Source organism: Pygocentrus nattereri, chromosome 13 (genome assembly GCF_015220715.1).
Source record: "Pygocentrus nattereri isolate fPygNat1 chromosome 13, fPygNat1.pri, whole genome shotgun sequence".
NCBI lineage: Eukaryota > Metazoa > Chordata > Actinopteri > Characiformes > Serrasalmidae > Pygocentrus > Pygocentrus nattereri.
In genome coordinates, this window is record NC_051223.1 from 16,522,531 (window position 1) to 16,545,032 (window position 22,502).

General features: G+C 39.6%; 1 protein-coding gene across 3 annotated transcripts in view; it reads right to left on the reverse strand.

The window, feature by feature from the left end:
* The window catches only part of plxdc1 (plexin domain containing 1), a 32,550-nt gene extending 13,617 nt beyond the window's left edge, over positions 1-18,933 (reverse strand). The window contains exons 1-2 of one of the 3 annotated variants that reach the window (XM_017693161.2): positions 18,393-18,933; positions 3,199-3,365 (exon numbers count right to left, since the gene is read on the reverse strand). In XM_017693161.2, coding sequence (XP_017548650.1) covers positions 3,199-3,365; positions 18,393-18,468 — 243 coding nt within the window. In that variant the 5' untranslated portion in view covers positions 18,469-18,933. The remainder of the gene's footprint in view (positions 1-3,198; positions 3,366-18,392) is intronic. The other 2 variants (XM_017693160.2, XM_017693162.2) reach the window with 2 other exon arrangements.
* Between the last annotated feature and the right edge of the window lie 3,569 nt (positions 18,934-22,502).

Sequence of the window (22,502 nt, forward strand, 5' to 3'; positions counted from 1 at the left end):
GTGTTACAGGGAGGTGTATTATTTGTTTACATTAACTAAATATATCAGAGTCGATAGCCACCACGGGGGAAAGAGGCCAATGCAAACATCATCAATTACTGTAATAATGCAGAAAATGTCTCCCCCATTTACATGCATTTGGGTGATGATTGCACACAAATAAATAATTATAAATGTGGGTAATTATATAGCCTGTTTGATATACTCCAATTTGTGCAACAGTACTGGCCATATTTGTATGAATTCTTCACCATCTATTAAGACCAGGCGTAAATTTTCGACACTGTCTGAATGGCATGTTGTTGACTTCTTTTAATAGTGGCAGCAGTCAGGGTGACTAGACAGAGGCATGGGCCTCAAACATGTGCTGAAAGAAAATTTACCAAGAAAATAACAATATTTCAACAGAGTAACTCTATTTCAACTCTCAAAATTGTCTCACAGATCCCCTAGTGACTCCTTTGGCTCATATGCCTGTTTCATACAGTCTTATTTGCACCAGAAACTGGCTCAAAGACTTTGTATGTCTGGTTCTAAGAAAGGCAAAAGTGAATAGACAGACCGCACTGAGACACCTGGAGCAGGAAAGGGTGAGTGACTGAAGGGAAGCAAGAAAGCATGGAGGAGAAAAGAGAAAACACCAAACCCAGATAACATCACATCAGTCAAAATGTTAATTTATTCATTAATGTGCCTGGAACAAACTCATCCCCATATGGTTTCAATCTGAAGCGCTCACATAATACACCACAATGAATGAATGCTGTGGGATTAAGAAAGCAGTAAGTCGTGATTATTTGCAGTTCTTTTGTCACAGTGACACAACAAACAGTTTACATCAGATGCATGCAGGGAGGTCACTAAAGATGGGACACGTAATGCCTTGAGTTTGAAAAATTTGATGCATGATGAAGTGTGGAAAGAGAGAGACAGAGAGAGAGAGAGAGAGAGAGAGAGAGAGAGATGGGATGAGATTGGGATGTTGCATGTGTATCACTGCATATGTGTATCTGTTTGTTAAAGGTGTTTGCGGTCCAGATCTCTGCTGTGTTATTAATGCACTCTATGGCTGAAGGTGACAGAGAAGGATAGAGGCACTATAGTGGGAAGGTATGGGGAAGAGTAGAAAGTAGAGCAGTTAAAAGCAGTCTCCCTCTCTCTGTCTCTCTGTCTCTCTCTCTCTCTCTCTCTCTCTCTCTCTCTCACGAACACACACACACACACACACACACACACACACACACACACACACACACACACACACACACACACACACACGCAGAGTGTAGCAGTGCTCCATATAACAGGCTGCGACCCAGATTCTGTGATTTGAGCCTATGTTTCTGGGGGAAACCTCCAGCTCCAGCTGCAGAAGAGGTGCCATCCTCTCCTCCCCCTGCAGCACACAGCATCTCTCTGACCAGGGATGATGGTCAAGGCCAAGAATGCCCACTAAGAGTTTAAAGGCTGCCCAGAGAACTTCTAAACAAAATCAAAAAGCACCCACAGGGCATTACAGAAATGAAAATCACAGGGTTGGTTATGACAGGATTTTCCAAAGTAAAAAGGTTATGTTCCAAGGCGCGCAAACACACACACACACACACACTCACACACACATTTGGTTTTATGTGGGGATGTGGGGACACACTGACATACATATATGTATATATATATATATATATACACCTTTCATATTTCACAAAGAGAAGAACATAGCTCTACTCTTGTTCAATTCTGAAAAAATCCACAGGTGTTTCTCCTCTTTCTTCCACTGCGAGAAGACAACTCGACACTGAATCTGAAAGGATGGGAAGCTGTCAAGAAGCTGTTACTGGGAAAAGGAAATAGAAAAAAACAAGAGAATTTGCAAATCAAACAAAGTAGCTGCTGGTGTTGCCATAACAATGGGCTGGCCACCCCCCTAGTCCAGACTTTACTTGGATCCAGGATTACTTGGATCAGGCAAAGCTAACTTCTAAGACTGAACTTTGGATAAACAATTTGAAGGTACCCTGCAGATTCCTTTGAAAAACTGAAAACAAGTTTCTTAAAAAGTGTGGAAGTTGTAATAAAAGAAAGAGGCATTTTTGTTATTTTACACTGTACTGTGTCCCTACAGAGATAATGTGCTTTGGAATCTAAGACACAGCACTGCATATCCTACCATGTGACTGTCTATTCACCAAAAGGTATTGTGCGATGACTTTACCATGTTCATTTCAATGTTCTTTGAACAAGAAGTTATTAAATGATAAATAATATATTGTAAATATCTATGTATATACATATTCATATTTTATCAAGTCATCTGTCTTGAGTTTTTTCCATGTTTGAAATATCATTTACAATGTCAGGAATACTTTTCTGCTCCATGGTTTTTCCCCTGTTTTTCTCTGTTTTCCTACATAGTCAAGACATTTTTCTTCAAAAAATGTGTAAAAACAAATGTGCACACATGCAAAATCATATGCACACTATACACACTGACATGCTGAACACACCAGGATGCTTTAAAAAACCTCTGTTGGCACAGATTGTAGTAAATCTGGTTTGAATTTGTTTTTGAAGAGCAGGAAGCATAACACAGTTTATGGAAATTATTCTTATATGACTGTTAGTGAGGTAAAAAATACTGAGGACGACTTCAATAAACCCACACACCGGAGGCTGCAGTGAGATGTCTTGGTCCTCCCACTGGGATATTTAAAGAGCGATCAGTGCACACTCTTTCATCTGCTTCATTTCATCATTCCCCCACAAAAAGCAGTAATCCCTCATAGCCTTTACTGAACCTCACTCCAGACCATTAGGATGTTTTTCTCATAAAAGCAGACTGTACATGTACACAACGATGATAAACCTGATAATGCAAACATCTCAGCCTCTGAGTCTGAAACTTTCAAAAGATCAATGATAGATAGCAGAGCAGACCTTAGTGATGTGAATGCTTAGCACTCATTGAAGCATGTTATGAATGAGTGCTAAGAATAGAGTAGAGCTGGAGTGGATTACAGCAGGTGGCATTTAGACAGCAGCATAATCATGAAGGACTAAAGTAGGAAATGAGAAGTGAAGAGAAACGAAAATATGCATGAAGAAGACAAGAGAAAATATGCAAGGAGAAGAGAAGAGAAGAGAAGAGAAGAGAAGAGAAGAGAAGAGAAGGGAAATCAGGTCTGGTTTGCAATAACTTACCACCACGTTCGTCATGTTGTCAGGCAGCGTGTCTATAGCCAGGCCTGTCGACGCCTCCTGGCCCGTCCTGTTCTGTGAGCGCCTGTTCGACTCCTGCTGGTCTCTCTTGACTCTCTGTACAGCTGAAGGGTCACCATCTGAGCGAGACGATCGGCCATAGAGTGAACCTGAGAAAAAAACCCAATCTATTTTAATTTGACACACAACAAAAAGCATATACGAACAAATACTAACCTAGATGTAGCTCATACTGAGATTTCTATCAAAAATAGAGGCTTCCAAAACTGGGGTTCTCAAGTACTCAACATTTTTTGAAGTTAAATCATCTTATTGTGCTCAGATGATGTATGTGTTGCAGCACATCAATGCAGACACTTTTCTATTGTGTAATGATGGACAATATAGTTTTGAATCTGAATCTGAAGTAAGTTCTAAAGTAAGAACCTCTGATGGTACTTAAGTCTTTCATCTTTGAGAAAAAGTCAAGCTCCATTGTTGCATCCTTTTTCAGATCTTGCATCAGATCTGAAAAAGGTGTTTCTGTCCAGCCTTCCCCTGTGAGAAGGCAACTCAACATTATGAGTCTGAAAGGTTGTGTAGCTTACAAGAAGCTCTTACTGCGAAAAGTAAAAAGACAAAAAAATGTAGACCATTTGCAAATCAAACTAAGAAGCTGCTGGTGTTTTCAGAATGGACTGACCACCCTAGAGTCCAGACCTCAACACCACTGAATGTGTTTGGGATTACTTGAATAGTGAGGAGCAGAAAATACAACCAACCAAGACTGAACTTTGGAGGTGTGGAAAAATATCCCTGCAAATTTTTCTGAAAAACTGGAAGCAAGCCTCTTGAAAAGAAGAAGATGTAATAAGGCTGTGATGATCTACAGCGACCATGTCACGATAGCAAACTTTGAAGACTTTCTTGCTTTTATACAGCAGTTTTTCAAAGTAAAGAAGAAGCGAAACAAAGAAGCCCCAGAAGATTTTTTTAATTAGGCCATGTGGTTTTAATACTGGCAATTTATTCCACCACAAAGTTGTCCATTCAAGCTGTAATGATGTATTCTAATAATACACTGGAAACAAATATGGCTTGCATATAAGCTAATTGTGTTCAGAAATTTCATGAATTTGTATGTAAATGTAGAATTAAGTATGACTCATGATAAACAGCAGCAGTAAGCGACCACTGCTGGTGAAAAAAACTAGCTTATAACAGATATTACAGCAAACCCACAGATATTCATAATAGAGATCTTGATAGCTGCTGACAAATATGAGTCTAAACAGTGATGTGAAGCCATTTGGTGGCCATGTGCTCCCTCTCTATGGATGTCAATAAACACATTCTCAGAATTTGCAGATGCAATGAAAATACTGAATTGTGTCAGGTTTTCCTGCATCAGTGACCAATTTAAAGATTCTGACACCACATTTTACATCTAAGAGCAACTTAATCTAGGCCAGCTTATCCATTATTCTATGAGAATGGGCATTGTTACTCTCGTGTGTGCACATATAAAGCTATATTAGTTGGTTCTTTAAATAAGGCATGTGTAGCCTGGAGTATACATGAAATAATTGTGTGTTGCTATATAAAAGTAATAAAAGCCCAAAAGCACAGCACAACAAATACAATCTATGTAAAACAACTCTGCCCTCAAACTCCAAATCTGGCAATTTTACAGATTTTCATAATTTCTTCTTGATTAAATCATTAAAATGTAAAGTCATTTAAAGTGTATTGATGTGAAATACTCCACTCTAGAGAAAGTTGCTGAGTCAGAATTGTTCACAGTTGTGGTGATAGGGACCAGATGTCAGAAGAGTTTAATGCCTCTAAAAGCTCCCCCACAGAAATGCAGTACATGAAATGGTTATGAATGCATGGCTTGCTGTCTGAGCCATTGCTTTATGACAGTTTTGTGTTAAAGTTTTGCCCTAAAACACATTTTAAAAATTATTCACGGTGCACAAAGGCTGTTGTGAGACAAAATAGTACCCAAAAAATATATTTTTCCAGACTTATCACAATTTTACCATTGTCAACATTACATACACAAACTCAGAAGACGTGCATGTAAAATGGCTATATTTGAATGAGACAGGGCATATTGTGAGCCCTGGTTTCTATCACCATCACTGTAAAGAAATCTAATTTGGTGAGTTTCTTTACAATGGACCCTTTCACATCATACCACTCTGCATGACTTTGGTTGCCATGTCAGCAATTAAATTTAGCAGAAATTTGGTGGAATTCCTGCTTTAATGCAAACCTTATGCCATGCTAGAAGTACTTTGCCTCTGAGGGTTTGTGTGAATTGTGGATGAGTGAAGGCTGATGTGTTTGTATGTTTGACAGATGTACTGGCACAGAGAGATTGATGTAAAAATAAAACTGTGTAGACCCGGCCTGGAAAAAGACGCTGACCTGCTCCAGAAAAAAAAAACCTTTACAGACAAGACACAGGAGACTTGGGTACAGCAGGATATACAGATATGCACACATCTCGCTCTGACTCAACTTCGTCTCATAATGACAGTGACAGCACAGTGAGACTCAGCAGACAGCAGAAGGTTATACAGCGCACATTCAAACCACCCGGCACATCCAGTGACCCGGCTCGGCTGTTTTTCTGGCAGGTGAAGGCGAGTTTATCAAAGATATTTCAAAACTGAGCTGAAGAACAGGGCCTTGAGGTAATCTGTCCTGCTGCCAAGTCATTCTTTCCAGCGACGTGAAAGATATTGCAGGGCTTTGTTGGACCATTTCCACAGCTTCCCATTACGAGATCTCTGGATGAAGTGCTGTTATCTACTCTCTCGCTTGCTTTCATAACGTAATGCTGATCAGCAAACTGCAACCTTGCTGTGAAGGCAGCACTATTTCTAATATATGCAGCTGCTTAGGCCCCTCAAAACACCAGGGGGCAACCTAACAACTTCTGTGTTATAAATATACCATTATGTTGTCTAAGATGCTCGAGTGAGAGGGGAAAAAGGAACTTTTCAAAAAAGAATGGACACATCTGGAGCCAAAAACAGAAAAGAAAAGGCTTAAGGATAAAGGTATGTTTTGTTTTGTCTTGTAGTTGGACAACAAGAAGTAGTGAATCTGGGTTTTGTCTAGCCGAAACAGCTTCCAGCTTCAAATTCACAAAACCTAACAAACAACGTTGTGCCTAACTCTTTTTAGAACAACAGATAACAACTTTGTCTGTTAATTCGGATTTAGATTTATAGGCTGTGATTGATTCTGGTTTGCATGAACATGCAAGAGTGATGTTTATGATGAAAAGCCAATCATGTGAAACATGAGGCAGAGGAAAAGAAAATAACACCTAAATATGTAGAACGTAAAGCATTTAAAACATTAAATTTTGTCACCACTGCCACCCTGGTAAGATCAAACCATGGTTAAAGTTAGCTGGGTAAGCAAAAAAATACTGCCAAGAGAGACAGACTGCTGAATTTAGAATGCTTAGAAATTTGTATGTATTTTAAACTGTAACTTATTAGCACCTCAAACAAACATCCAAGCATCAGCAATACACATTAGCCAGTTACACAAGTATATAATGTAGACAGCTTGTGGTATTTTACAGCACGTCAGCTAGCATGCTCACCACAAATCCTGATTAGTGATTCTTAAAGGTTATAGCTGGCCCTTTGTGAAGGCCACAAAGCACCTTCCAACCATTGTCTTCGCAATGCAGCCTTGGTGTCTTGCTCAGCTGTACCCTAGAACATTTTTCTTTCAGCCCAAAGCAGCTTAGTGTGAGAGACTCACTCAGCCATGTCTTGCTCTTTAACACTTTTTATAATGAAAAATGTTGATCTGTGGTGTGAATCTCCTGGTCAATTCATTACAGCTCTAAAACACAGCTTAATGAAGTGTCCTGATAATTAGGTCCCTCTTCACAGAGCATTAGTCTGAAAGAAAATGATGGTGAGTCCCACAATTTACACTCTTTATACTGAAAAATGTTGACTTCTAATGTGTATCTGGGCCATTCATCACAGCTCTAAAATACAGCCTAACCGAGTGCCCTCATAATTAAGCTGGCCCTCAGAAGCCATTAGACTGAAAGAAAATGATGGTGAGGTGGAGCAAGTGAAAACATCAGCTCACCGGCCCATGAGATGCAGGCCAGAAATGTAACATTGATGGATGGTCACTGTCTAATAGACATTTTCCAAGATTCTCCCAGCTTTGTGGATGGAGTGAAGTAACCCTTAGAAATCTGGAGTCATTATTGAGACTTTCTAGACACAATCAATTGACATGATATGTAGATATGTATATGTGGATGTGCCCTATATTATCAGAATCATATCAGTAGCAGTAGATAATTACTTTATAAAACTAATACATAATGACATACTATACTGTGCAAAAGTCAGAGACCACCCAACATTTAATCATTTTACCAGGCAAAATGACCATTAAGCCTGAGTTCTTCATCTGTCAGCATCTGGGAAACACGTGCATAAAACACGATGTTCAGGTCTGGACTCTACTTTTTATCTATTTCTTTTTCTCAGTAAAAGCTTCTTCACAGCTGCACATCCTCTCAGAGTTGTCTTCTCACAGTAGAAGGATGAACAGATTTTTTTCAGATCTGAAGCAAGAGTGGAGCTTGATTTTCTCCTCTTTCAGATATGCACGCTTGACGTACTGTTTATCTGATGGTGATCTACCAGGTCTTGCATAGTTGTTAGGAGTCCCATTTTCTCTTCACGTTTTAATAATTATTTGAAATCCAGTTTTGGAAAATCCTGTTTTTTCACTTATTTCCTTTGACTTTCCACTTCCTTTTTAAGTGGATTATCTTATATCTAATATCCTCAGAAATATCTCCTGAAAAATGAATAACTTCATGTTGATGAAGTTATGGCTGTTTTGACTTCAAATGATCTCTGATATTTGAACAGTGCTGTTGTGCTCTGGAAGAGCATTTAGATGATGTTTGTTTGTTTACAATACATTCTTAGAGCGCCGGTCAAAGCACACATAAACAATCAGAGAACCACAGCCAAATGTTTTTTATTACAGTTATTTTTCAGGTTGTCTTCAGAGTGTGGGGGTGGGGGGACATCTAGACTATTATTAGTCTCTACAAACACAAATGTGGCAACAACTGAAAGTGTAGAATCTGCACATTCAACTGAATTTCTTTGCTTGTTGAGTGAGAAATAATGAAACAAAAAGTAAAAGAAGCATTTCGAGGTGTTAGTGTAATTACATGATTGGGTTTGTGGTTCAATGTGCATACACACAAAGAGGTGCACACACATACACACACAGTCAGGCACAGAAGTGTGTCTTCTATGAAAGAAGTCAGAGGCTGCTGCTTATGCTTTCACTGGCATGTGTGGCTTGGCCTACCCTTTCAGCTGCATTAAATGCATAGCTCTTTTACAGCTGTTGCATGAAACAGCAGGACGGGCAATCTTCTCCAAACAAACAAACTGAGGAGAGAAAAAAGGCTACATGCACACTGCAGGAGAGAGAAGCATAAAACATAGAGTAGAAGAAATAATAAAAGAAAGCACACAACCAGAAAAGGGTTATTGCATTTAGCTGTATAAGCCCCAATTCCAAGTCTTCATGACCATGTCTTCAAACACAGGGCTCTGCTTTACTGCCTTAATAAAAGCAGACAACTTTGAGAGGAAAGGCACTTAAGAGAGCTTTTCAGCCTTTAATAAGACAAAGTGGAAAACGAGTGAGAACAAGATGACCCAGCATTCTCTAACTGTGGGACATTGGGGAGAAACACAGCCAAACCACACTCTCTAATCAGGTTCAGAAACGAGTCACATACGTTATAAATAAATGTGTGGCCAAGTTGTTGCAGGAGATACATCTGAACTAAGTCAATGTCTTGATTCCAGACTCCCATCATGATGTGAGCACCAAATCACCCAATAAAGCATTTCAGCAGTGGTATATAATTTCAGTCTGAATTTTTTTTATCCTTAAGTACTTAAACACAGGCCACATATGGTGTTCTAGAGAGCCTTGGCATTAGCTTTAGCATTTTTGAAAAAAACAGTTGATATGTTAGCCTCAATAATGCTGTTCACCAATAGCTGATAGCCCTAAGTCAATGCAACATACTGTTAAGCCAGTAGGGCTGCACAATGCACAATGGAAGTTGTAATCAATTGTAAGCTATTATTTGTGAGTTGTTATAACAATGAAATGAATGTAACATCAAACAAAATTTCAACCCCTGCCCACAGTGGGGGTGACACAGGTTGAGTTCTGGAGATGTAGCCTATCAGGTAACACAGATTTCTGTAAGCAAAAGGTCTTCTGATCTACAAAATGCCTAAAAGTCATTTGATTTGGGGATGGGATTCCATACATAATGCAAACACTGATTTAGCATTTTATAGTTTGCCTGCTCAGAACAATATGCAATTCCAAAAGACTTCTCTGGATTTGAGAGCTGAAGCACTCCCTTCTGTGCCTACTGCCTTTGCTGTCTTTAGCCAATAGCCTATGTCACATTTTTAGCTTAAATCAAAAAATCACATATTTAATAACACTAAGCCTTACCTTCACGTAAAAAACTATTTTGTTTCCCATTTTGAAATGTATGACTCCAAGTGTATGTGTTGCTGTGGGTTTGCTCACACTCAAAGATGTAGACAAAATGGTAATTGAGTGCCCTCGCTTATGGAGAATTGGAATTACTGTGGAGAAAATGAACAATCTGCATATTTCAATTTGTTCCACTTGTTGAAATTTGTACATTGTAGAAGTGTTTCATGTCATTTTAATCTCAGCGTTTAATAATAATAAACTTCTGCTACAACACTTGAAGCCTTTCTACTTTTATAATACCTAGTACTACATGCCCTGGCCAGGCACACAGGAGAAGTTTTATTTTGTACCATCATTGGTTTTTAACATTTAACATCATGTAATATCCTCTCATGCTTTTGTTATGTCCCCTTGTTATATTGTTTCAGCCTTATGTTATGTCCTCTTGTTCTCCCATTCTCACGTTATGTCCTCTTATCCTCGTGTTGTCCTCTTTTCCTCACGTTATGTCTTCTTGTCCTTGCATTATGTCCACTCGTACTTATGTCTTTGCATTATGTCATTTCATCTTTATGTCCCATTGTCTCCTCATTCTCACATTATGTCTTCTTGTCCTTACATTACGTCCTTTCATCCTCATTTTATGTCCTCTCGCTCTCTTGTCATGGCACTTCGTCTTCTCCTTGCTTTTCATAGTACCCACCACAGACAGAAAAGAATTAATTTAGCAAAGCTTTATCAATAGAGAAAATAATTTGTTTCTTTATTGTTTCTGCACTTTTCACACTGATTAAAACAGTCTTTCCAAGAGGAGAAGGTCTGTTCTTTACAAGTATGATTTCGAAGTTATGGTGTTTTAAGTTTGAAAGAGCATTCCAAAAGCATGTATAACATTGTTTGTAATAAAACAGTGTTTATATTTGACGTTAAAGATTGATCACCTAATAACTACTGATTAGTTCATTTTGTTTCATTAGTTTGTTGCAGCCCTGGTTGACATTCACTCTCATTGACTGGTTTAGAATCTAGGCAGATTTTTCCTGGAAAGTAAGTTTCAGCAGGATGATACTGTAGTCTGCTATAGAAATGTGGCCTATTATGTTGTTTTGCTCTGTTATCACTCAACTCAAACCTTGTCTGACGAGCTGAAGGTCACTGTAACATTGATGAAACATAACAGTCTCAGATTCCAGGCTGCCTCCCCTTCAATGTGAGAATATAATTCATGTCTGAAAAAATAGAGTGAGAGGTAAAGGAAACAGCAGGATAGATTAAAAAGGGGGGTGGGTGTGATGTGTGTCATGGGGGAGCTGCTGTTCTAATAGTGGATCTTGTTTGATTTCATAGCCGGAAAAGCTCAGCTATTTCTGTTACCACACACAATCAAAGCTGCCTAATTGGGTCATTTAGGCCATATTTCTGTGAAATGAACAGACTTGAACAAGAGAGAGAGAAGGAGAGAGAGGAGAGACAGACTGAATAAGACAGAAACAGAAGAGAAAGAGGGATGAGAGAGAGAAAGAGAGAGAGAGAGAGAGAGAGAGAGAGAGAGAGAGAGAGAGAGAGAGAGAGAGAGACACAGAGAGGAACACAGCGATAAAATGAGGGATCAGGGGTGGGTGGAACCAGAATGGAGGAGGTAGACCAGGCTGTACAGAGAGTGATGATAGTGTGGGGTGGGAGAAGGGTGAGAAGACAGAAAAAGAGTATGAGAAAGAAAAGGAAAAGACAACAGGACACTAAAAAGTCAGGCAGTTTCCTGTGTGAAGCCCACACGCTGCTCTGTCTCACCCTTTACTCTTCGAATGGACACGTGAGATGCTGTTAATAAACAGCAAACAAAAGCAAAGCACCAGATTTATATAAATGCTGGTGGACTACATGTGCCACACCACATCAGCTCCTAGAAACATCATTAAGAAAGCTCATTCACTAATCACTGCGCTAGAATTTAGCATAAAAGCATGTTCCTCTTGAACCCGTTTAACTACGTGAAATATCCATGTTACTTTTTTATTTTTTTGCTTTTATCTTATGCCCCCCCCAACAACATAGCTAACACACTCTATAGTGCACTATTTCTGTGATATAGAGTGATTTTGGCTTAGCCACAGAATCAGATTCAAGATTAGAATCAGGACCAGAATCAGTCAAAATCACAATCAAATAGAATCGGTCACAATCAGGATCAGTATCAATCAGAATCAATGAGAAAAATCAGAACTAAATTAAACTGTATTAGAATCATTAACCACAAAAATGACAGCGGAAGGATAAAAATACACACAGGAGAGGAAAATAGGACATGTGCAGCAGACACACTGCACAGAACACATGCAGGAATACACTCTCACACACACATATACACACACAGGCAGCGATTTTCTCTTTCTCTCTGTACTCCAACAAATTCTAATTGAAACAAATCAACAAGGATTACAGCGCTTTCCACCCCCATCAAAATCCCCTCTTTGTACAACAGCAGAAGAACGGTCACATTTTCCAGTGGGGACTTCAGGACCTGTATCATAAGGCTGTAGCTTGGGTCGCTGCTCTCTTCCTGTTTTCTGTGTATGTGTGTGTGTGTGTATGTGTGTGTGTGTGTTTGTATGAGTTCAGTCACTCTGCGCTATTCTTTGCCAAATTGCACTGTCCGAACTGACAACTCATGAGCCACACTTTCTATTCATCTGCCTGAGCTTAAGTTGCTTTCTAACAGAACGCTGTCTTTTGTTTTTGTCGAGAGAGAGAGAGAGAGAGAGAAGACTACCAGTGATATGGATAGAGGGAGTGTGAGAGACAGTGAGAGGTAAAGAGTAAGAATGAGGTTGTAGAGAGAGAGTAAGAGTGATCAGGGGGGGTGGAGGTGAAACTTACAGCATGCTAAATGAGAAAGTAACACTAACTCAACTCAACTCAACTCAAATTTATTTGTAAAGCACTTTAAAAACAACAGAGGCTGCAACAAAGTGCTGAACACTGCAGGTATAAAACAGACTAAGAGAGTACAAGAGACAAAGAAAAAGTAATAGAGTGAGAAAGAGTGAGAGAGAAAAAGAGAGAAAGAAGAGTGAGTGAGAGAGAAAATTGAAATGAGATAAATGAAAATTTCAGTGATGATTTATTGATGCTATAAATGAATGTGGTGACACTAATAAATCTTATCAAAATTAATAAAACGAGAGAGAGATTGAGAGACAGAGAGGGACAGAGAGAGAGAGAAAGAGAGAGAGAGCTAGAGCAACTCATGCCACTACTATAGAGACATCAGGATTAAAAATCAGTCCCTGAAAGAAAAGGGCCTTTTGTTGTCTCCTTGAATGGTACTTGCAGTGTGAGTGGGTAGCGTTCTACTGTACTCTAGAGAATAACACCGACGCTGTGAAAGAGCAACTGTGTTCTAGCCAGACAAAAACTTCACAGAGAACTTCCTGTGGCTGTGTCGGACCTGGGTGGCTCTATGAGGTAGCAGCATGGGAAAAGTGAGACCTTTCACCTGCAGTAGGTCAGAACATGGCTGACTGTCCGGCCAGGTGACTTCATACAGCGTGGGATGAGGAGTGTTAATGTTAAAGCGTTAACCTTTCCTATTAATTTTATCAACACTAATAGAGGAAAAACAAGTCCACAAAAGTGCTTACAAAGTCGATTCATTGCATTTCCGTATCAGAAGAGTAAATCCTGCATTAAGCCACTGCCTCAGTCCGGATCTATAAATTAGTCTGGCTGTCCCTTTGGACTCGGTGAGATCAGCGAACATGTATGGGAGTCGATAGTCTGATAGCATGAGTTATAAGTTCCACATGAGCGTTTCATGGCACATGAGAAGGCTTTCGTCTCATGCAGAGGGGAAGAGTACAATTTGGCGCAAAGTCAGAAACTGTAACCATAGCACACAATCACAAATAGAGTCAGCTGCCCTGATAGGCGAAAAACAGGAGAGAAAAAGAAAGAGAGAAATCATGGCTGGGGTACATGGTTGAACTATCTATCTCAGATTATCTCTTGAATTTGAACCATATGAGGACGGCCAGTGTCAGCACAATGTCATCAAAGCCTTTCAAGTGCAAAGCCCAGGGTGAACTAAAATGGAAACACCTGGTGAAGCTCAGTTTGTTATCATGAAGTTCTGTATCAAAGGGCTGGATTCATGTTGTATTAATGAGTGATATGTCAACTCTTTCTCTTAACTGAGCAATGTGATCATGCTCGAGGGTCAGTGTTACAGAGTTTTTCTAGACACTGCAGTGTCATGGTGATGGCACTGTAACACTAATTTAATCAAAGCACCCAATGAACTTAAATTTATTCGTTGTCAGGCTTCAAGTTAATCAACAAAGTGTTGGATAAAATGTTGCCAGTCAAACATTCAAAATGTTAATATTAAAGCACACACACACACACACACACATTTTCTAAGCCGCTTCTCCCTCAGGGTCGCGGGGGGGTGCTGGAGCCTGTCCCAGCAGTCATTGGGCAGAAGGCAGGAAACACCCTGGACTATGTTAAAGCAATAAAGTATAAAGCAATAAGCAATAAGTGGCAGTGTTATGATTGTTAGCTAGATCTGCCCCAGTTGACTGTGAGTGCTACTGCTGTGGATTAATGTCTAAAAGCAACAATAGCTCAGTCATAAAGCTGTAGACTACGCAAACTCACAGAGCAAAGTTGCCAAGCATTGAAATGTGTACATGTAAAACTTGCCTATCCTCTGTGTCATCTCTCAATACAACAGTCAGTGATGCCACCTGTTTCAGAAACATAAATAATTGATTTCACCTTCTCGGGTCAAGGACTGGGACAACTTGTATGAGGGCTATGGTATCTGCAAGAGTCTGAGTAAATTGTAGCTTCTTGACTTGGGACCATCTACTATGTTTTTTTATGGTAAAACACAGGGAAAAAGAAAGATTCAGTCTCTAAATCAAACAAATTCATCCAAAAGTAAGTCGCACAGATATATAATAGAAGAGATAGAAATGTGAGAGAGATTGGCCGACAATAATGCTATCTGCTAGAGCCAATCAGTGTGTCAAAAGAACAGACCCTATTTCTGATGTGGGTGCCTTCACAATTAGGTCAGTTCCTTCATAATTCCTCTATTATGACAGTTACATATCAGCTACATTAGGGATACCAAATACCTTAACAGTACTTATTGAAAAATAAGCACTTAGATTTATAACTGAATGATAAAATAATATTATTATTTCCTGTAGCCAGTTCATATGGGACAATAATTGCTAAACCACTGACAGATTTGAAAGATAATAATAACAACATGGTGCATAGCCATGTCTTTTAGCAGGTTGTGTTATTACCATGAAGTAAATCAAACAAGACTAATATCATTGAGGAAGTTCAGCCAATTACAGAAGATGATTCACTCAGGAATTATTATTGGCAGACTAGTAAAAACTAGGAACATTTTGGAACGATTTATACTGGATTAATGAAATACTTTAGCATTTGTCAACCTAATCTCTTAGAATTAGTTTGCGCAGCATTTCCAAAAATTACCTCTATCACTGAAGGCCTCACCAAAATGCCCTACACAAACTAACTTTGTGAAGTGTGGTAGTTAAGGTGCTTTGTCAGGAGTGGCCTACAGTTTGAGTAGCTGGTATTGGTATATAATAACACTTTAATTGGTAGTATTCTGAGAACATCACAGTTGCACCGAAACCATTGTGGTAGGCACATAACAAAGCCATTACCGATCTGGCAAAGCCAGTAAAATGCTTTGAAATTGCATTAATGTTAATTTTGCCAATACATCAAACTGGACTTTCCTTTTGAGCACGTACATGTGACATCAATAGATAAAGACATTTAACATGTTCCAAAAAACTTACCCGAAAGCTGACACAACACCAATATTTCAAGAACAATATTTCAAGTTTTCCAGGTAGAGTCGCAGCAAACGCATATCATATTACAGTACATTTCTTCCCTCCTGGTTCTTTCAATTAAATAAAAAAAAAAACCATACATAGTGCAGCATTAAATTGTATTAGGCTACTTTGTCAGTTTAAAAAAAGCTACACTGAACAGAAGCTTTAGTCTGCAATTTAAGGGGTTAACTCGGCTCTGCTTCAGGGCTTCGCACATGCTCAGTGTGTCCTTGGTTGCGCAGAACGGGATGCCCAGGTGTAGAAGTGGATCAAACAGGACATGCCTTCATATAGGTCACTCACAAACTCAAATCTGTTGCATGGAATCCTCAGAGCCCTTGTTTTATGGCTTGAATGAAAGCTGTAATTCGCAAACTATGTCACATGCATGCTCACATATGCGCATGTACAGTGGCTGAAACGCACACGCAGTGATGTAGTGAGGCCGGTCAGCTCTCTGTGGGAGCAGCATGAGAACTGAGAGGCACAGGAGAGACAGAGGCCAGAGAAAGTAGAGCAGCACTGCTGCCTGGCAGAGAGGAGAAGAACCAGGACTGCTAAAAATACAGCATCTCCAAGGAGGACAGAAATACACACACACACACACACACACACACACACACACACACACACACACACACACACACACACACACACACATACACCCACATACACACACAGGGTGTGTACCAGTAAAAGCAGAACAATAACATATTTGTTAACTAAGCCCCCACTTGTTTGAATATTTACACACAATGCAGTGACATATAATGTATTGAATTAACAATGGTTTAAAATGTGTATATATTTGGCTAACACACTGAAAAAAGGGGTGCATTAATGTGCTAATGCATATCATCATGGTCAAAACCTATGGCAACTTTACAGGAGAACAAAAAAAAACATATGTACTTTCAATGAAAGTTCATGTAAAATGCAGTAAGAATTCATTTTATACTATTTTAGAGTCTGTTTGTCCATTACCATGAATATTCAACAAAGTTTAAAGGGTAGATGGCAATATAAAAAAATGTGATCAAAATGGCTATACAAGATTTGTCCTCACAGTACAATATGTAATGTTGACACACACAATTGATTTCGCAGTGCATTACATTCCCATTCCCAAAATATGAACACAGCTGGGAATGAAGATAAACCATACATCAGTTACAATCACACTGTTAATGTGTTTATGATAAGTCATGGCAGATCTTTAGCCTTGCTTGTTAAGCTCAATGAAGTTTATTAAGTATTTCCGCCGCAGCAGCAGTAGTGTTAACATAGTAGGGCTAACAGGTAATCAGAGGAGGGAAAGTGCCCTTCTCTGTCAGGTACCATCAGCAATTCCTCAAAAATGTATTACTGATAAATCCTGTTAGTGTAGTACATGTGTAAAATACCAGCTTATCCTAGCATACATTTTCTGTTGGTCAGCTCAAGACAAGACTTGTAACAAAGCTCTGCAAAACAGTGTCTGTGACTGGATTGAGGTTTTAGATTTTGCAGCACCAGTCAGGCTTGGTGAAGTCAAGCCAGGTCTCAAAGTCACAGGCACAATACGCTGGTTTGGGCTTCAATTTCATACACTTAGATGAATGTACAGGGTAGCTGTGCTTACCTACTTTTGTGGAACTAGTGTAGGTTTGCAGCACATACAGTCTCATGCAAAAAATTCTAATAAATCAAATTACATATCTTGCATAATTACATTACATAAAATGCACAATTACTGTTTATTTGCTGAATATAACATAATGGAAAAAACATGAAATGTTTACATTTATCCAAACATTCGTGTGTGTGTGTGTGTGTGTGTGTGTGTGTGTGTGTGTGTCATTAATGATGCTTCAGTAAACTCCTATGTGTGTTTGTCTTCAAGGATCCTAATGACTCAGAGGAAACTGACAGCATCATTAATGACACACACACACACACACACAGCAGAATAGAACTCAAGTGTTCTCAAACAGGAACACATCAACATAAACCTAAGAACAAAACAACAGCCCAAGTGATTATCAACCCACATTTACTGGTTCTAATTAGCACTTTCATAATTTAACCCTTAAGATCTCAGGCCTATTACATCCTAAAGCTTATTACCCAGTGACTAAATGGAAAACAAAGCAAACTGACTGAGTTAGTCATAAATTACAGTAATGTGTAATAGAAGTTTGGGCCCCAACAGTGCTGCTTCAGCCAGGGCTGCATTTAGCATCCTATTAGAGCGTGACCCAGAAGAGCATGTTTTACATGACTAAAGTCAAGCATTGAATTTACTCAGTTCTAATGATTACATGATTTCCACAAGAACAAATGATCATTGCTGTAGAAATAATAAAAATGAAAATAAACATGATTTGCATTTTTCCAGCTCATTTGAACAATGTGTGAACATTTCATGATAAATGGACCACAAGAAATTCTCCAAAAGGACTTGGTTTACAGTATTGTTACATTATCTTACATTAAAAGTTAAGAGCATGTTTGCCTTTTGCAATTCTGGAGATAAATGTTTTTCAGACAGCAATGATATATTACAACCCAACTGCTCTCAAAAGATAAAACTGTGTTGGTGTAATAAATTTTATTAATGTTTAAATAATCTACACATTTGAATCAAGTCAATTCACTGCATCACTGTTTTCAGTGCTGTGATCTACTTGAGAGGATCCTATCCCAGGTCAGTTACCTGAGTCTGAGTCTGTCTCTGTGTTAGTGTGAGCTCAGTGTTCTTACCTGAAAGCTCCTGGCTCCATACTCTGGCCAGTTCAGCCTGCGATAGACAGATAAGCAGCACAGTACACAGACCCATGGCCACCTTCTCTTCTCTCTTTCAATCCTTCACTCCTTCAATCGCTCCTCTCCTCTTCTTACTCCTCCTCTCCTCTCCCTCCTCGGCGTCTCTCCCCTCTCACCTCACTCCTCTTCCTTGTGTGCACTTTGACGGACTCTCTATCTCCTGCACTTTATTTCACTCTCTCGCTCTCTCTCTCCTCCCTCCCTCCACTCTCCCTTTCTCTCCACTCTTTCTACTCAGAAAAAATACAACAACACAACAGAATTCAAAGTGTTTTCTACCCTTTTTTCTCTGCCTCCGTTCCTCCTCTCTCTAAATTCTGGGATGTGGTAGTCATGGTAATGCAATAGTTCAAGGAGGGACAGTCCGGCAAATAGTTCAAGAAAAAAAAGAAGACTTCTCCTCCCTGTTTCTTTTTGTTTCTAAGGCTCTCTCTCTCTTTCTCCCTTTTCTGTCTTTGTTTCTTCCTCTAATTCTGTATATTTCTCTCTTTCTCTCTATTTCTGCTTCTCCTGTCTCTGTTCCTCTTTCCCTTTCTCTCTACCTCTGTATGGTTTTCTGTCTCTTTTGTTTCTCTTTTTGTCTGTTTTTGTCTCTTTATCTCTGTCTTTCTTTTTTTCTCTCTCTCTAACTTTCTTTCTTTCTGTCTATCTCTCTTGCACTGCTTCTCTCTTTCTGTTCCTCTGTCTGTTTTTGTCTCTATTTTTCTTGCTCTGCTTCTCTCTCTCTCTCTCTCTCTCTCTCTCTGTCTCTCTCTCTCTGACTGGCTGTTTCTCTCTCCTTATGTTTTTTTTCCCTTCTGTCTGTTTCCCTCTTTCTGTCTGTCTGTTTTTTGTCTCTTTATGTTTCACTGTTTCACCATCTTTCTCCTCACTCTTCTCCTCTTTCTGTCTGTTTTTGTATCTCTCCCATTCTCTCCCTGCTTTTCTCTCTCTCTCTCTCTGAACTGTTCTGGATTTAAGAGAAGGCTGAGTCTACCACACATACAAATATTTATATATTTCTGCCTTTTTCTTTCAAAAACAAGTTGTGCTGAAGCTGTAAAGAGCTCCACCTAGTGGAAATGATGCTGAACAAAGGAGGCATCCATTTATCACCACTGTGTACAGAAGTGCCCCAGAGTACTGATAAATGGGTACGCACAGATCCAGAGATCTCGTAAACTGAAATGACTTTAAATTGTTGACAGACTCTAAACACACACACACACACACGCACACACACAAACACACACAAACGCACACACACACACACACAAACACACACAAACACATATGCTTTCTCCACACGTTTTGGCATGTTACACCACAGTTAGACTTTTAAACTTAAACAACTTCATCACTTGGACCTACATGTGATAGAACCAAGAGGCCAAGCATAACATTTACCCACACTCATGCTGACCCCTGGCCTGTCACCATGGTGACAGGTGAGAACAGTGTAATTCTGCGCAGCTCCGCTGGCACAGTGCGGGAACCGAGTGGAACAAGCAGAAGAAATCCCACACAGCTGCTGAACATGATCAAATGCCAATACACCCACACATAGATCAGCTCTCCAAAATCAATCCCTGTGAGGACTCACTCACAAACACACACACACTTGTGTTTCCACCGATACTGTCAGGGTGACTGAACAGAGCTTGGCAGAAATGGTGATTCCCTGACAAGGCCGTAGCCAGCACATTGGTTCATGCGGATAATCCAATTTACAGGAAAAGAAAACATTTAAAGCAATGCATTGGTAAAAATAATGTATCCCAGCTAAATGTCAAGATCAAACAGCTGAGCATGTTTTACCCATCTGATCTGAAATTGGAATATACTGCCTTGCACTGCCTTTCTCATGCAATGAATGAGAAAAAAAGACAAACACTTGAGCCTGGATGAGATATTGAAGGCCACTGAGCTCCTCATGTGTCGTTGTGTTGGTGTGAATTGAGTGTGACAGATATAGCTTGTTAGGTAGGCGGACTGTAGTCAGTTAGGGAATTGTTTGTTTCCCACCCGTTTTGCTGTGTGTCACTGTACACATCTCAATTAAACAGCAGCTACAGAAACTGCAGAAGATTCTTTCTCTGAATTGTATATCTTCTTGACTTTCATAATGTACAGCATTCTGCAACTCTTCTGAAAGTTCCATGCAACATTAGTTGCTTGAAACCTACATGAAGCTGAGGGTGCTTTCACACCAACCTTGTTTGGTCCGGAGCTTTGAACTTTGCAGTTTGGTTCAAACCAAAGCAGTAATTGTGAAAGTTGCCTCGGACCACGGTCTGGACCAAAGGACCAAAATATGGTTGTACTAAAAGAGGTGATTGCTATACAGATCAAACTGAACCATAGTTTGGTTGGTTTGCAATGTGAAAGAACCTTTCTGAATGGTTTGGACTTTCAGACCAATTACATGGTATATCATATGCTACCATGGTACATCATATGCTACCACTCAGTTTTACATGAGTAAAAATGAGTGGTAGCATATGAGGAGAAGAGGAGATGAAATATTTTATTATAATTTGATGTAATAAAAATGTCAGCTTGAAAAAGCACAAGAATGGCTAAACTTATACCTGGTTTTCTGAGAGGATGAGAGAAAGAGGACATTTATTTTTCTCCACTCAAACAGAAAAGGTTACCCTATGAATTGAGAACATGTCAACGTCAGACAACCAATCAAATGTATATAAGTATAGTTACGTGAACTGTCCTGCAACTCCTTTGGGAAGGGAAGACCAAGATGTGGTTTGCTGATGAATTTATAGGACAAGATGTATGGGACATCATCTAGTACATCATCACCCCAATGGCTGCTTAAAAACAATTTTCAAAGGCTTCACGTATACACAACAGATAAAAACATAAATAAATAGTCAAAAACCCTAGAGCAATGATTCTCAACCTTTTGCAACTCATAGCCTACAAAAATCACCACAGAACTTTAGCAGCCCATAGTACTGAATGGATCTGATCATTTTTACTGACTCATCTAATGAGAGCTGATCTTGATTGCTGGATGTCAGGCTGAAGAGAGGAAAGCTGCAAATGTTCTGACTCAATTTGCCAGGTTTATATACATATTTGCTATGTTTATTCTCCAAATGACAGTGTAAACTGTTGTTTCAAAGCTTCAGTTGAGCTGTAGTTACTCATTTTTTAATTCTTGGACCTTTTAACCATTCAGCCAATATGGATGAGCTCCAAACAACTGGAAAGTGAAACATTTTAAATTGACTGAAAATATAAACATATCAAGCTAAAAGAAAAAAACGAAGGTCAATATAAATATGTTTTATTTTTGCAACTAATCAGTAATATTTGCCAGATTTTAAAGTTTGGTTGAATGTAGCAATGTTTTGTGGTTTAAAACAAATTGGCAGTAGGGGGCCACTGGGGGGCCAAGGCCCATGGGTCAAAAACCTCTGTCCTAGGTAGACAGATAAAGACAGATATGAGGAATAAAACAATCACAGCTGAAAAAATACATAAAGATGATAGCAATGCTACAATTATGTTTAACTTCACCTTGCAGAGTGAGAACAATATGGTGTATAAACATTTAAGTTAACTTGGCTTATTGTGGCATGCGCCAGAGAGCTTCCCGGATGGACGTGAGGCATGAGAGTGACGGCGGGAGGAGGAGGACGAGGACGCTGGTGCCAACCATGAGAGGCACCAGGGCAAGGAGGAAGTCCCGAGCTCCGCCGCCCAGGCCCCGCCCCCTGTTAACTAGTGAGGCTGCTACGTTCGACCCGGGTGGCTGAGCTGCCAGCTGGGGGCAGTAACGGGGAGGCGGAGGGGCGAGCTCTCATTCCCTCTCGGCTCTGGTGCTCTGGAGCGCCTTTAAAAAGAGCTGAGAGGGAATAGAGCGAGAGAGGGACGAGCAACAGCAAAAAGAGACTGAAGAGCTGAGAAACCTAGCATAAAGTAATTGAAAATATCCAGTGAAAAGTGGACAGCATAGCTTAGTGTTGGTTGGTTTTGTTTGTTGTATTTATTTTGTGGCCGTGCTACAGCTATCTAATCGAGTAATTGAATGTGAACAGTGCT